The 13,751-nt window shown below is 53.4% G+C and overlaps 1 protein-coding gene across 1 annotated transcript; it reads right to left on the reverse strand.

Moving 5' to 3' along the window:
* Positions 1-569: 569 nt before the first annotated feature.
* Positions 570-8,816, reverse strand: OLIG2 (oligodendrocyte transcription factor 2). Its single transcript, XM_023190597.3, has 2 exons — positions 3,714-8,816; positions 570-2,956 (listed from the first exon to the last, which is right to left on the reverse strand). Exon 2 carries the CDS (start codon positions 2,893-2,895, stop codon positions 1,924-1,926), a length of 972 nt encoding a protein of 323 aa, XP_023046365.1. The 5' UTR covers positions 2,896-2,956; positions 3,714-8,816; the 3' UTR covers positions 570-1,923.
* Positions 8,817-13,751: the final 4,935 nt, after the last annotated feature.

Here is a 13,751-nt window from a genome sequence, read left to right on the forward strand (position 1 = left end):
GCACCTGATCCTTTGCATTTCAAGGCGGAGGTGGCCGCTGGGGGAGGGTAGTGGAGATGGCTGAAAAGGAATGGAAGCGCTAGTGAATTCTGCACCAAGCACTCCCCAAGCGCTTTGCCGGGAACGCCACGGCTCCGCAGAACCCAGGTCAGCAGCTGAAGCCAAGGAAACCCGTAAGGGGAGTGTGGTGGCGGGAGACACCTCTGAGCAGAAAGGAAATAAAAAACGAGCAGTAGACGACTCCTGAGAGCCCAGACCCCCAGCCAAAGGCGCAGCCCTCACCCTGCAAGTCCCAAAGTCCAATGCCCCGGGAAGGAAATATCCGCTTATAAAGGAACTCAATACTCAATTGAAAGGAAAGGCAGTTCCGGGTTAGGCGTCAGAAAATAGAAATAAGGACAAGCAAGTTGTGAAAAACACCCGGAGGATTTGCTCGGAACATGTTTGAAAGACAATGCATGTGTGTCTCTAGTGCCAAACTGGGGCAACGATCCCCAAATCCGGCCCCAAGGTATCGCGTCCTGAACCCCTTTACTGGGTGGCACGCGGATGGAAGTCGCCCGAATTTACTTTAAATTTTATTTAAAATCTCAACACTCATTTATTTCGTTTTTGCAACCAAACAAGTAATAAATATTATTTAGCACTTTGTTTTTACAAAAATAAAACAGATGATACACTCTCTGCGAGGGGCGGTGCGATCAGAGGAAGGGTGTTACACGGCAGACGCTACAAAGCCCAGTTTGCAACGCAGGCAGCGCGGAGGCGGCTTGCACGGACGCAGGAAGCACGTGGAGGAGTTTACCATTTGTGTTAAACGTAGCAAAAATAAACCAAAATAGTGGAAAGCCGGCTTAGACTCCGGTGGGGCTGGCAGTCACTGTGAACAAACAGCTTAGCATCGCGCACTTACCTCATCATTGATATATTTACACATCCAAAAAAGAAAAATTTAAAAAGCCGACAGAACCTCCAAATAACCCAAATTGTTTTCACAGCAACTGCGTCTTAATTCTGTTACATTCTTATGTACCCAAATAACCAAATCACTTTGTGCTTAGAGAAGGAAAGATGAGTCGGTGGGATAGTTTCTATTTTAAAATAATAACTAAAATGCACCCGCCCCTGAAATCAGCAGTTTTGGGTTATTCCAATCCACAAGTGGTTCTACTCTGAATGTCTATAAACTTTTGCTCATACTGTTGAAGAAGGAACATCCACAGATTTATTAGAAAACCATGTTCTCCCAAATCAACGAGAGACGGGGAGGAGCGCCACAGTTCTTAGAGGGTGTGGATTGACCCAGATATGGAGCTTGGATATGACCATAAGCGCTTCTGATACCGAATGCCGGCTTCCAACTAACTTGTGTTCCCTGGCCTTGGGCCAGGGGCGACCCTGGAGGGCGCGGTCGGGCGGTTGCTTCTGCAGTGCGGCCACCCGGAGTCTCCCCCAGGCCAAGAAAGCAGGAAGGGGAGCAAGTCCCCAACGTGTCCCCCTCCCACAACACCCCCTCCCCCACCAAGTGCTGCCCAGGCCGAGTCTGGAAGTCGGGCCATGCTCTCAGGGAAACACGTTTTTAGAATCTTTTTCCGGAGGTGGGGGTCGGGGGTCGGATGAGTTCTAGTGAGGAATGCACACAGCGGTACCTTTTCATAAAACGGTGTCTACTGGACCAGCGCAGGTTAAAGCCAGAGAGGGTTCGATCAGGTCCCGGAGCGAACATCCCCTCACTCCTCACTGCTCTGTGCGCGACCCCGTTGCTTGGGTTCGCAGATGCTGGAGTCCCCACCATCCCCCACCCCCAGTCCGTGGTCCTGCGCCCCTCCTCGCGACAGAGCTCCCGAGCCCAGCGCAGGCCAGTCCTCGCTTCCCCGCGGCCCCGGGCTCCCCTGTCGCCAGAACGCGCCGGCGCCGGTCGGCTCACTTGGCGTCGGAGGTGAGGCGCGGCAGGCTGCCGGCGCCCATGGCCGACACGTGGTGGTGCGGCGGCGGCACCTGGCACATGCTGCAGGGGCAGGGCATGCCGCCCCAGTGTTGGAAACCCCCGCTGCCCCCACTGCCGCCACCCCCGCCCCCCAGCGGGGCGGCTGCGGCAGCAGACGGAGACTTGAGTAGGCCGTGCGGTGGACGGATGGAGCCGACCGACGGCAGCCCCGAACCGGGCAGAGAGGCGCTGGACACCGCCGCAGCGGCAGCGGCTGCAGCAGCCGCTGCGGCAGCGGGCGGCAGGATGGGGTGGTGCACCGCCGGGTGATGTGCTGCGTGCGCCGCTGCTGCCGGGTGCGCGGTGGCTGCGGGCAGGGGCCCGGAGTGCGCCAGGCCCCCACAGGCCGACGGGTGGAAGCCAGCGTGGTGGCCCCCGTAGATCTCGCTCACCAGTCGCTTCATCTCCTCCAGCGAGTTGGTGAGCATGAGGATGTAGTTGCGCGCCAGGAGCAGCGTGGCGATCTTGGAAAGCTTGCGCACCGAAGGGCCGTGCGCGTAAGGCATGACCTCGCGCAGGCCGTCCATGGCGATGTTGAGGTCGTGCATGCGCTTGCGCTCGCGGCTGTTGATCTTGAGACGCAGCTGCTGCAGCTCTGGCTCTGTCATTTGCTTCTTGTCCTTCTTGGTGGACGACGCGGCCGCCGACGACGTGGACGACGAGGTGCTGGACGAGGATGACTTGAAGCCACTGCCTCCTAGCTTGTCACCAGGATGCGCGCCCGCAGAGCCCATAGCGCTGCGCAGCTCAACGCTCAGCTCCGGCGGGCAGTCGCTCGGGGTGGATGAGGACACTGTGCCCCCAGTGAAGGCGCTGCCGCTACTGCCCTTACTCCGGGCCGGCAGAAAAAGGTCATCGGGCTCTGGCGACGACGGGCGGCTGGACACCAGGCTGGCGTCCGAGTCCATGGCCCCGGGGGAGGATAGTCGTCGCAGCTTTCGCAGGGTCCTCCTTCCCTAGGACCCGAAACTTCCAGGAGGGGAGGAGAAAAGAGAGAGAATGAGAGAGAGAGAGAGTCAGTGAGTGAGACAGAAAAGCTGCTCCCGCCCGCGCCGCAGTACCGAAGCGCGGGGTCCCAGCACAGGTGGCCCGTGGTTCCTCGTCCCCCTCGCTACTATCTCTAGCCTTCTTTTTAGCTGTACGCGGGTACCTATAATTAAGCTCTCTTTATCTCCCCTCCGCTCTCATGCAACAGGTTATTTCAGGGAGCGTTGGTGACCCTCGGGATGTGGGTGGCATTCTACAGGCTTCGTGTTTTCAGTTAGGAGTGGGAAAGCTGAGTCTCCTGGGCTGGAATAAACGAGTGGGAAGTGAGGGCCTTTCTTTGGGAACGGTGGAGATCTAAATAGAGAACTAATGATTTTGTTCCCCAGACGGGTCCACCTTATCTCCATCGACACCACGCAGCAAACACACGCACACGCACAAGCACCCAGCGCCGGCGCGGGGCCCAGAGTCCATGTGCTGCGTCTGGAGACCACGGGGAGCTCACCAGCTGACTTGGGCTTGGGCAGAAAGAGCTGTTGTCGCTCCGACTTCTCGCTTTTGGAGAGGGGCATGCAGCGGTGAGTGTGGGGAGGACAGAGCAGCAAAGTCGCTCTGGAGAAATGGCTCGCAGAGGAGGGATCCAGATCCCCTGTATCGGAGCATTCTGGGTCACAGCGGAGTTGAGGAGCGTCTGTCCTTGGGATCTAGACTGGGGCTGCTGGGGGGCGGGGACACTTACTGTGGATGCGATTCGAGGAGCTCGCTCCGAGAAGCCTCAGCGGAGAACCTGGCTCCGGGCACTGGTGTCGCGTAGGTCTATAATAAGCATCCGCACCTTTTGGGGCTCGGCCGGTTTTTATAGCCCGGTGGCAGCGGAGACGGCGGCAGCGGTGGCCGGGGCGGGGGCGGGGAACAATGTGCGTGTCCTGGAGGGGCTGCCGCGCCAATGAGCTGGGCCCGCCGGGGGGCTGGGAAGCTGATGTCATCCGGGCTAATTCCGCTCAATGAAACTGGCCAGGCCGGGCACACGCCTCCTCCCGGCGCACAACCAATGGGCGCCCGTGGCCGGGAGATTCTTAGGGAGGGACTAGAGGAGGGACCCGAGGAGGCCAGGGGGAGGAGAGGGGCGGGCTCAAGGGGGATGGAGAGAGGGCTGAGCGCTCTTGGGACCGAGGGAGAAAGGGAACGTAGTCAGATTTCTGTAAAAAATACGGCCACCATACAGTAAGGCTGAGGGACGGGATGGTTTGGGGACCCTGCAGAGTCTAACAAACTAACGTGATGCCCCACGCAGCCGCTCCTTTTGGGATGCACGTGGAAAACCCTGGCGACCCAGGATCCGGGGCTGGGGTCTCCTCCCTAGCTCTTCCTCTCTCTGGTTTCCCGCCTCCTGTTCCCATCTCACTGGCTTCATCAACACGTGGGCATTTGGCGCTCCAAATGTAAACGATGCCCAGGCACAAAGTCCCCACTTTCTTGGTGCTCTCCTCGCGCGTCTAGGAGGTGGCTGTGACTGCAGCTCCGCGGGCAGCCGGTAGCGCCCCCAGCTGGGGGCAGGGCCTTGAGGGGCAGAGGGCGGACAAGGAGGGAGGGGACGGACTTCAGAAGAGTGTTTTGAAAGAATTCACAACTCTCCTTAGGTTGAGGATGGTGTGGGTACAGGAACGAGTTATTTCCGCACGGTAGCCACGCTAGCACCAGGGCAGAGTCGTGCTTGTAGTTAAACACCCCTCTATTTGTTAGCAGCGGAGCCGGATGATAGTATTTTCAGTGTCATCTTTGTGATCGCCACACGTCTTGGGGCAGAGGCAAGGTTGGCATCTGTAGTCCGAGCAGAGCTACGCTGTAAAAGGTTAGCAAAGAGCCTTCTGCCCCAGTCGCCTGCTTTCTGGAACTGCAAAGAGAAGTTTCAGGCCTGGGCAAGGCTTCTCCACGCTGTGGGCCAGACAGCGAGATCGAACCACTCGCGACTGCGTTGGGACATGTTTTGCTGATTGCAAGCTGGCTCTAAAACCTGAAAACTCTTGACGATGAGGAATTAAGCCCAAACTGGAGAAGCACCTCACTGAAGTAGCTGAGGTACGAATGCATTCACCCATTTTACAAATGGGAAAACCCAGAGACTGTCTGCAGCAAGCCTACAGAAAAAATTGCTAAGCGTTTACAGCGCCGCCCTGCTTGGACTACAGACGCTGGCGTTGGCGGTTCCTTATAGTACGGGCAGCAGCCTGTCTCCCCTAATCCCTAACCTGTTCCCCGAGCTGAATTTCTAACATCTATACATTTCGAATTCAGAAAATTTGTTTCTGCAGATCTCGGATAGCTAGCACTTGACACTGTGAGCGCGCGAGCGGGTACACACCTACAGTCTCCTAGGGAGCGTGAGGAACGTCGTGTTACTTCCGTTGTTGGGAAACTTTTACTGCGCAAGTACGGTTTTAAAAACAAGCAAATAAGCACAGTAAATAATTGGACTTCAAGTAGCAAAGTTACAAAATAAGCAAATATAAAAAGAAACCCACGTTATTGCCCCTAGTTCTGGGATATGTCTCCCTCTGCGGTCTAAGCTAGAAGCCCAGCCTGCTCTCGTCTTCGCCCCAGTCTCGTGCCTTCTGGAACATTATTTTTCAATCCGCGTGTTTCCCAGCTGGCTCTGCAGCCATCCGTTAAATATGTATTTAAAACACGAAGAACTGAAGCGTGGTGTTATGCCGTCCAACGGTTACAAGGATGACCCATAACCGTTCAATTAGTAGAATCTGCCACTCGGACGACGCAGGGAGCGGGGGTGGGGATCAGAAAGGGCTCGCGCATTTGAAGATGCCTCCTTCGGGCCTGCCCCGCCAACAGCAGCGAGGACATGTGTGGAGGTGCGCGCTGTGGGGCCGCCAGTCGGGGCGTGGAGTTGTGCGCCTGCCAGTGTAGCTAATAAACACCAGCAGGCGCAACGTGCGCGCGCCTTGGTTGCAGCCGCTGAGGTTAGCCCAGCCGCCGGCACGTGTCCCGGAACCCGGTTTCCTTTTTTGTTGCTGCCCACTCGTGTCTATCCTGCGACCGACTTGCGGCGGTGAGAGCAAGCGGTCTGAGGTTCTTTGCACGCTCGGTCCAGTGGCTGGAGTTGCGAATCGGGGTGAAAGTCGAGGGGCCCGTCTTGGCACTGCGCGAGTCTAGAGCCTGGAAGGCGAAGTCCGAAGCTCTGTGCTGCTGCTGGCCCCTTCTTCACCCGGCAGCCTTCCCTCAACATCCTCCCTTCCACAGGGTAGCTTGGGAGGTCGGGGAAGTTTGTGTCGCCCCTGGGCTCCCTTAGCCCTGGTGTCAATCGGATGCCGAGTACCTCTCGCTGTGTCTCCTATGCCTCCCCACCCCCTCCCAGGAATAACTAGAAATTAGATCCCAGGGCCCGAGCTTGCCCTGGTGCGTCCTGGAGGCGTCCCCATCACTTGTCCGGGTCCTGCGCCCGGCGCCCCGGACAGACAACCTGGGCGGGTCCCAGGCACTGCGGTTCCCACCAGCGCGCGCACGCAGCTGGGGCCCCTTCCTCGGAAATGGAGTGCTCACTTGCCGAGGCTAATGGGCCCCGGCTCCGGGAGTTCCTGGTTGGCTCCCGCGTCCTGGTGCTGTTGGCCTTCTCCGTGTTTTTCCCTTCTCTTTGTGTTTCTCTCTCACAAAAGACCGGGTGCGTGTCGGGGCCGGCCTTTGTTGGACCGCCGGGCGGCCCTGGAGGAGCCGGTGCCAAACCGGCGGGCTCTCGCGGGGCTCCAGGGCGCAGACCTCCCACTGCTTCCCGGGTCCCTCCCGGGCCTTCTTTCTGATTCTCTCCCTTCCCTTCATCCGAGTTCCTGCTCACATTCGGGCTGCGTCTCGGCCTGGCTGCCAAACAGAAAGACGTTCTTGCGCAGAGCTGACCAGGGGTGGCGGCGGGAGGCAAAGGATCCCGGCACCGGAAAGCAAAGCAAAGGAAAAGGCATTACAGCCATCGCTCCTGGTCGTGAGTGACAGCGTTTGAGTACCAAACGTGTGCTACATGACCTCTCAGAAGTCAGAACTCTGCAAACAAATGGCGTGTCTTTCTCACAAAACAGCTCCAGGAATTGTCCAGGGTCAGCGCGGCTGGTGAGAACCGCGGCTCCCGGGACTGGTCCAGGACAGTTCACGCTGGGTGTGGAGGATGGGTCCTGGCAGTTGGCAGGTGCTTGGTAAATACTTCCGAATGCACACACGTGCAGATGTGCATGCGGACTGGTGTGAAACATGGTCCGTAAAATACATGTAAATGTGGGCAAAGGTGTGTTTATTCGCCGTATATAATAAACTGTGAGGTCTGTAATCTAGATCTTGGGGTATATGGGCACCTTTACAATGATTGGGGTGTTGACTTCCATCTAATGACAACTGTGACCACTTAAAAGCAACTTAAATTGTGCCGGGAGTTTCAGGTGTCTTGACACCTGAATTTAGTCTTTAATTTAATTTAGTCTCTCACTGGCCATAGGAGGAAGGTATGACTTCCATTTTACAGACGGGGGAAACGCTGTGGGCAGTTGTCCAAGATCCTGCCAGCAGAGGGCCTGGAGGTGTGCGGAGGCAGGGAGTGTGGGCTCAGAGACTTAGAGATCTCCAGTTGTCCTTTTTCCACCTCAGGTTCTCATTGGTAAAATGGGTTTCTAGAAGCTAACTGTGGCTTCCAAGGTGTCTGCTGGATTTGGAGGATGTGTAAGAACCAAATGAAGCCCTCCCCTTGCAATTTTTGTCTTCTGCTAACAATCTGAGTGACTGTGAGGCAGTGTGAATCCAGGATCCCCTTAGCTGGCCTGGCTTAAGCTCGGGCACCAGCAGAGGCTGGGCTCTCGGAGTGTTCCAGAGGAAGGCATGGAGCTTGCTGGAAGGGGTGCTGCCCCAGGGAAAGGAAAGGACAACAAACAAAAATGCAACCTAACAAAGCCCAAACCAGCAACCGCCCCTCCCAGTCAACCCTTCTGTCAAGATCCCGATCTGTGCTGGACAGCTGGCTTGACAGCCACCTGGCTATCCTCGAAGTGCCCTTGAAGTTAAGCTGCCCCCCACCTTCCTTCGCAGTGGGACGACACTGGGATAGGACTGAGGGAGACACAATGAACTTTCATTGAGCTCAGCTTGCAAACAGCTATCTCAGCCAATCTTCACTGCAGCCCCTTTGGGGCTAGGAGGAAGGCACGTTGTTCCCGTTTTACAGATGAAGATACTGAAAACTGAGGTCAAGGCAGGGGTGGTCTTCAGTATCCAGCCCATCGGATCACAACTGCCTGAGGCTTCTAGGGTTTCATCCTACACCTCCCTTCCCCGCACCCGACCCTAGGAGATGCTAGACACACAGTGGCATTGACAGAGCTGTCCACCCCACTGCAGGCCACCCCCTTTGACAAGTTGTGATTAATTCTGAGAGTGAAGGATCAGGGTAAACAGGTCAGGGTGTCTCCAGTTGGCTGGCTGGCAAGACCATTCGGTCATAATGTGAACTGGGAAACCCCGACCGGTCAGGGGTTACCGCTTGGGGCCCGATGTTTCCCTGGGCCCGGAGTAGTTGCACACATGGAGGGCATGGAACCCCTCGCCTCAGGGTACTAAGTAGGATTTCCCATCACCCCCCTGGGAGCACCACCTGGTTTACTATATGGGAGGTGGGGGTGGGGGATGGTGTTTTCTTCAGGGATCTCGCCACTGTGCACATAAGTAGCAATGTGTCTCCCCATCACCTGTCAGGATCAAGTCCAAGCCCTCTAACCCTGCCTACGGGGTCCCGAACCTGGCCCCTGAGGGCTTTCCCTCTACCCCTCCCACACTGGGTGGGTCAGCGCCTTCCCCACCACCCCCAGCTCCCCCATCCCACAAGCCCTTCCTTCAGTCCATCTGAGCATCTTGTCCAAGCCGTTCAGGGGTTGTCCTGGGAAGGTCCCTCCACCCCTCCTTGAGCCCATGTAGCACCCAGAGCTCCCCCATGCAGGTCTGGCTTCCTCCACAGCCAGGGAGCATCTTCCTCCACCGCCAGGGTCCTCACAGTGCCTGGACCTACCTTGCATTCCCTGGGCCCAGAACAGGGACAGGCCCAGAAGGGCTGCACATGTTGAAGAGCTGGTGGTAAGATTATTGCCCAAAGAGTTTTACCGGAGTTTCCACACCGCGCAAAAGACAGTCACGGTGGCTTCAGTGCTACAATTTCCCTCCTAGTTAATCCAGTTTCAAAAATGCCTCTTGGGCTGCTCACTGCCGGCCTTATGGGGACTAGGTGCAACCCATTCCCTCCTCCCCACTAGCCATCAGTAATGTGCGATGCCTGCTCACTCACCCGTTAGAAGCCCCCTCTCCAATATCTACCGCGCTCCAGGTTGTCCCGGAATGGACTAACGCCAGAGAGCGGCTGGTGCAGCGACGCACCTGGATAGCGACCTCCGCCGCCTGGCGTCCTAGCTCGGGGCTGCCCCGACGTTCAGCGGGTGAGGATTCTGCAGCCAAGCGGACTGACTCCGGAGCAGAGTCTCCCCGGTCCCGTGGAGCTGCGCAGCACGCGGGAAAGCCTCCGCCACATGGGCCCCGGGCTGCAGGCCAGCGCAGCAAACTCCCAGGTGTCAGGGGCCAGTGGCCCGCAGTTTGTGCCGGATAGGTTCAGCCTGCAACGCCGCTGCAGAGCTCGGGCGCCCTGCAAGGCGCGCCTGGACTCGGTTTGGGGTTTGGACTAGGGGGCAGGAAAGACAGGAGAGGAGGCTGGGCGTGTTCCTCTGCTCCCACTTCCTCCAATATTCCCCTCCAATACGTACAAATCAATTCTGTCTTTGATTTTCTTTCCTTACACCTGGCTCTTGAGAACCGGGAACCTCAGGAAGGCTCCCCGCGCCTGCCCGCCTAAACAAAAGGTCTCATTCCCACCCAGATCCACTGAAACGGAATCCACATAAGCCAAGGTCCCCAGGTGGTGCACCTGCACAGTGGCGTTTGAGAAGCCTTGCTCTCCGTCTTCTGGGGCTCATGTTAGGCTTTGCTCCTCTCTCCAAGGTCCTGGGGTCTTCCAGTCCCATAAACAGACCCCCGTCTGAAGCTCACAAGGGTGTCTGCTGGAGATTCGGCAACCTCTCCCAAACCATATGAATAGTCATGCTTCCAAACCCCTTGACCACCTGTTAAACAACATTCAATAAGCATGCTGTTAAAAAGATGCATGTGCATTGTAAACAAACAAACCAAAACTGAAATGATACAGAAAGCGAATGTCACCATTACCATTCCAACACCTCTGCCCCTCCCAACAAACCACTGTCAAGATTTTGATGAATGCCCTTCCAGCCTGGTTGTATACAAACTTTGTAACCTGCTTAATTTTATTTCTCAGCACCTCTTAGATGTCTTTCCATATAAAAACAAGATCCACCCAATCCCCTTTAACTGTGTAGGGCTGCACCGTTCAATCCCCTTTGGACCTTCCTCTCCTTTGCCCGGGGCTTGCCAGAGCTGGAACTCCTGAAATCTGTTTCCACTGTGTGGATGGTTGTGCTGGGAAGACCCTGGGGTCAGGGCCCCCTCCTGACAAGACACAGAAGGCATGCGCTCCTCCTGGGCCCTTTGGGGCTCTGCACCCAGAGCTCGCTCTCCTTTGCAGAGTCTTTTCCTGCATATACAGAGGGAAGAACTGGTTCCTACTTTGCCCGAAGAAGAGGCAGATATATGTGGAAAGCTGAGCCCACTGGTCTTTAAGTGGCTTAGTTGGCTCCAGGAAGAATGACTTTAAGGTGGGAGCAAGACATTCCTTGACTGCAGTTGTGACCAGGCAGAACTTGGGTTCTGTGACTTTGCAAAATGTGGGAGTTTTAGACGTTGATTTCTTTTTTCTTTCCCCACTTCCAGCAATAACAACAACAGATCATCTACTTCTAGGTTGAATCGAAGGCATTTGTCTAAGCAAAGAGGCCATTCTGTTTAGGCGGTGTTTACAGTTTGCACTAAGAAAGAAAAAAGAAAGGGGGGTTGAGGGATGGAGGGAGAGTGGAAGGAAGGAAGGAAGAAAGGAAGGAAATCATATAAACTGAAATTCCCTCCTCTTTAAACCATGTTTTGAATAGGTACTGTGTAGCACATACCTGAAGTAAAACTAATAGTACACAGGGTATTTGATTAAAAGCAAGTCTCCCTGGTACAACTGATCTCCTTCCCCCAGACCCCCAGAGGCAACTACTGTCACAGTTTCTTGTGTATTCTATAAATATTCTTTGCAAGTGCAAACTATATTTAAAGATCTTTTTTTTTTCTCACACAAATGGTAGCATACTCTGTTCACTGTTGTTTCTGTACCTCCCTCTCTCAACTGAACAGAGAATGCTGTCTTTCTAAACCTACAAACACACACACGCATACCTGCAGCCATTATTTAGAATACAGTCTTTCCATGGGGCAGTGTGTGGTGGCTCCCGCCTGTAATCCCAGCACTTTGGGAGGCTGAGGCAGGCAAATCACTGAGGTCAGGAGTTCGAGACCAGCCTGGCCAACATGGTGAAAGCCACTCTCTACTAAAAATACAAAAATTAGCCGGGCGTGTTGGCAGGAGCCTATAATCTCAGTTACTCAGGAGGCTGAAGCAGGAGAATCGCTTGAACCCGAGAGGCGGAGGTTGCAGTGAACCAAGGTCATGCCACTGCACTCTAGCCTGGGTGACAGAGTGACACTATCTATCTCCAAAAAAAAAAAAAAAAAAAAAAAAAAATTATTTTCCCCAAAACCCCCCCCCAATTGGGCCCGGGGGTGGAGGAAAAATTTTTTGCCCAATCAAAATGAGGGCCCGCCCCCCCCCCCCCCCCCCATCAAAAAAAAATACCTACCACTTTATGGTGCTTTTTTTTTTTTTTTTCTTGCCTCAGTCACAGAGAAGCTAGGACACTCTGCTAGGATGATGGGAGATCAAGGTGCTTCCTGCACTGAATAAACTTCTCTAAGCTGGCCCCAGAATCTGGTACTTTTAGGCACTGCCTGAAATGTACAGATGGGTCCACTTTTTCCCACTGTAATTGCAAAAACAATAGTATTTCTTCTCTCCTATTTGTAGGGCAATCAATCAGAGGGATCTAGACAGATATATTTTAAAGAATACATATAAGACCACTAGATGAAGCTAATGAGCTATTCTTTTATGTTTGATTATTTTCGAATATGTGATCTATTTACATAGTTCAAAATTCAAAACCATATAATGCAAAGTTTGTTTACTACACTTGTTCCCCTACCCACCCAGTTCTCTTTTGTCTATCCTTCCAGTTACTATTTTGTGTATCTGGAAGGATACACATGGAGTGTATGTGTATACAAATGTTACCATTTTATATTGTAAAAAATGTATATTTTACACAAATGGTAACATACTATGCACACTGTTTTCCATCTTGCTTTTATCCAGTTAGTATCTTGGAGATGGCTTTTTAGCTGCCTGTTAAAAGCTTCTTCCTTAAAAACGTTTTCATCCTTTTGTAATATGGGTATGTCATAGTGTCTTTCGACAGGCCACTTGCTGTCGATAATAAACATATGTTTAACAAAGCAGAAGGGTGTGTTCTCTCATCTAAGAGACCAGAGCATTTGCTCCCAGCAGGTCTGGCACCCATAGTGTCAGGGACCCAGGCTCCTTCTCTCTTCATTCTTGGCATCCTTCGAGAGAGAGAGTGGTTCCCTCTCATTCCATTCTCATCTCCCAACTAGCTGGAGTCCCAACATGTTATAGGTTTATTATTGACAGCTAGTGGCCTGTCAAAAGACATTTAGAATGTTTCCAGCTTTGTAGTATTACCAACAATGCTCCCATGAAATATCTGGCAAATTTTCATTTGCACATGTGTAGATATGTCATATATCATAAGGATAAATCCCTGGAATTAGCATTACTGGGCCACATAATCTGTGCATTGTAATTTTGGTACATGTTACCAAATTGTCACTTAACTGTTGTTGTCCCCATTTATGTTGCAATGTATAAGAGAGACTGCCTGACTGATGGCTGATTTAAATGCTCAACTTTTATTTTCCTAAGTCCAGGGAAAAGATGATTTCTAATTTGGATGTCAGAATAGGTGACGAGACTGACCACTGTGGCACTACATGGGAGAATAATAAAGTGTCACTTCCTTCCTCAAAACATCAATGCTACGAATTACAGATAATTTCAACATCTGGGACCATTTCCAATCCTTCCAAAGATTTAACAGTGACTTTTCCAAGGAGCTGGGTAGAGCAGCCCAGGTGCATCAATGCATTATATCTGCTGAGGAATATTTATGTTTAAGTAAATAATTCAACTGATGTTTATTGACCTCCTTTCCTGTGCCATGAACTGTCATAGGTGCTGAGGTCCTGCAGCATCTCTGCTGTCAAACTTTGTGCTCAAAGTAATCGTGATCATAATTATTGCAATTTCTTTGATTCCCTCCCCAGCCCTGAGAGGCGGTTAGAGTGCATGTGATTAACACAAGGGTTTCCTAGTCATATGGCAGCGTGGCAAACATCACTGATCATTCCTCCAAATCTGTCCCACTTTCTGTGTGGAAATACACTTTTTGGTTGGGCATGTGGCCACCTGGAACAAAAACTACATATCCCAGCCTCCTTACATTTCCCAGCCTCCTTTGTGACCAAGTTCTGGCCAGCAGGAAGTAAACAGAAGTGGCATGGGCAACTTCCAGAGGTATCCTTTCAGAGAGAGAGCATGTTCTTCTCATTCCATTCTCATCACCCAGCTAGGCGGAACCCCAACCTCCGTGATGGTGGAGGC

The sequence above is a fragment of the Piliocolobus tephrosceles genome, chromosome 19, assembly GCF_002776525.5.
Source record: "Piliocolobus tephrosceles isolate RC106 chromosome 19, ASM277652v3, whole genome shotgun sequence".
Lineage (NCBI taxonomy): Eukaryota > Metazoa > Chordata > Mammalia > Primates > Cercopithecidae > Piliocolobus > Piliocolobus tephrosceles.

Coding starts and splice junctions, on each gene's coding strand:
- OLIG2 (XM_023190597.3), bottom strand. CDS start 2,895: ATGGACTCGGACGCCAGCCTGGTGTCCAGCCGCCCGTCGTCGCCAGAG.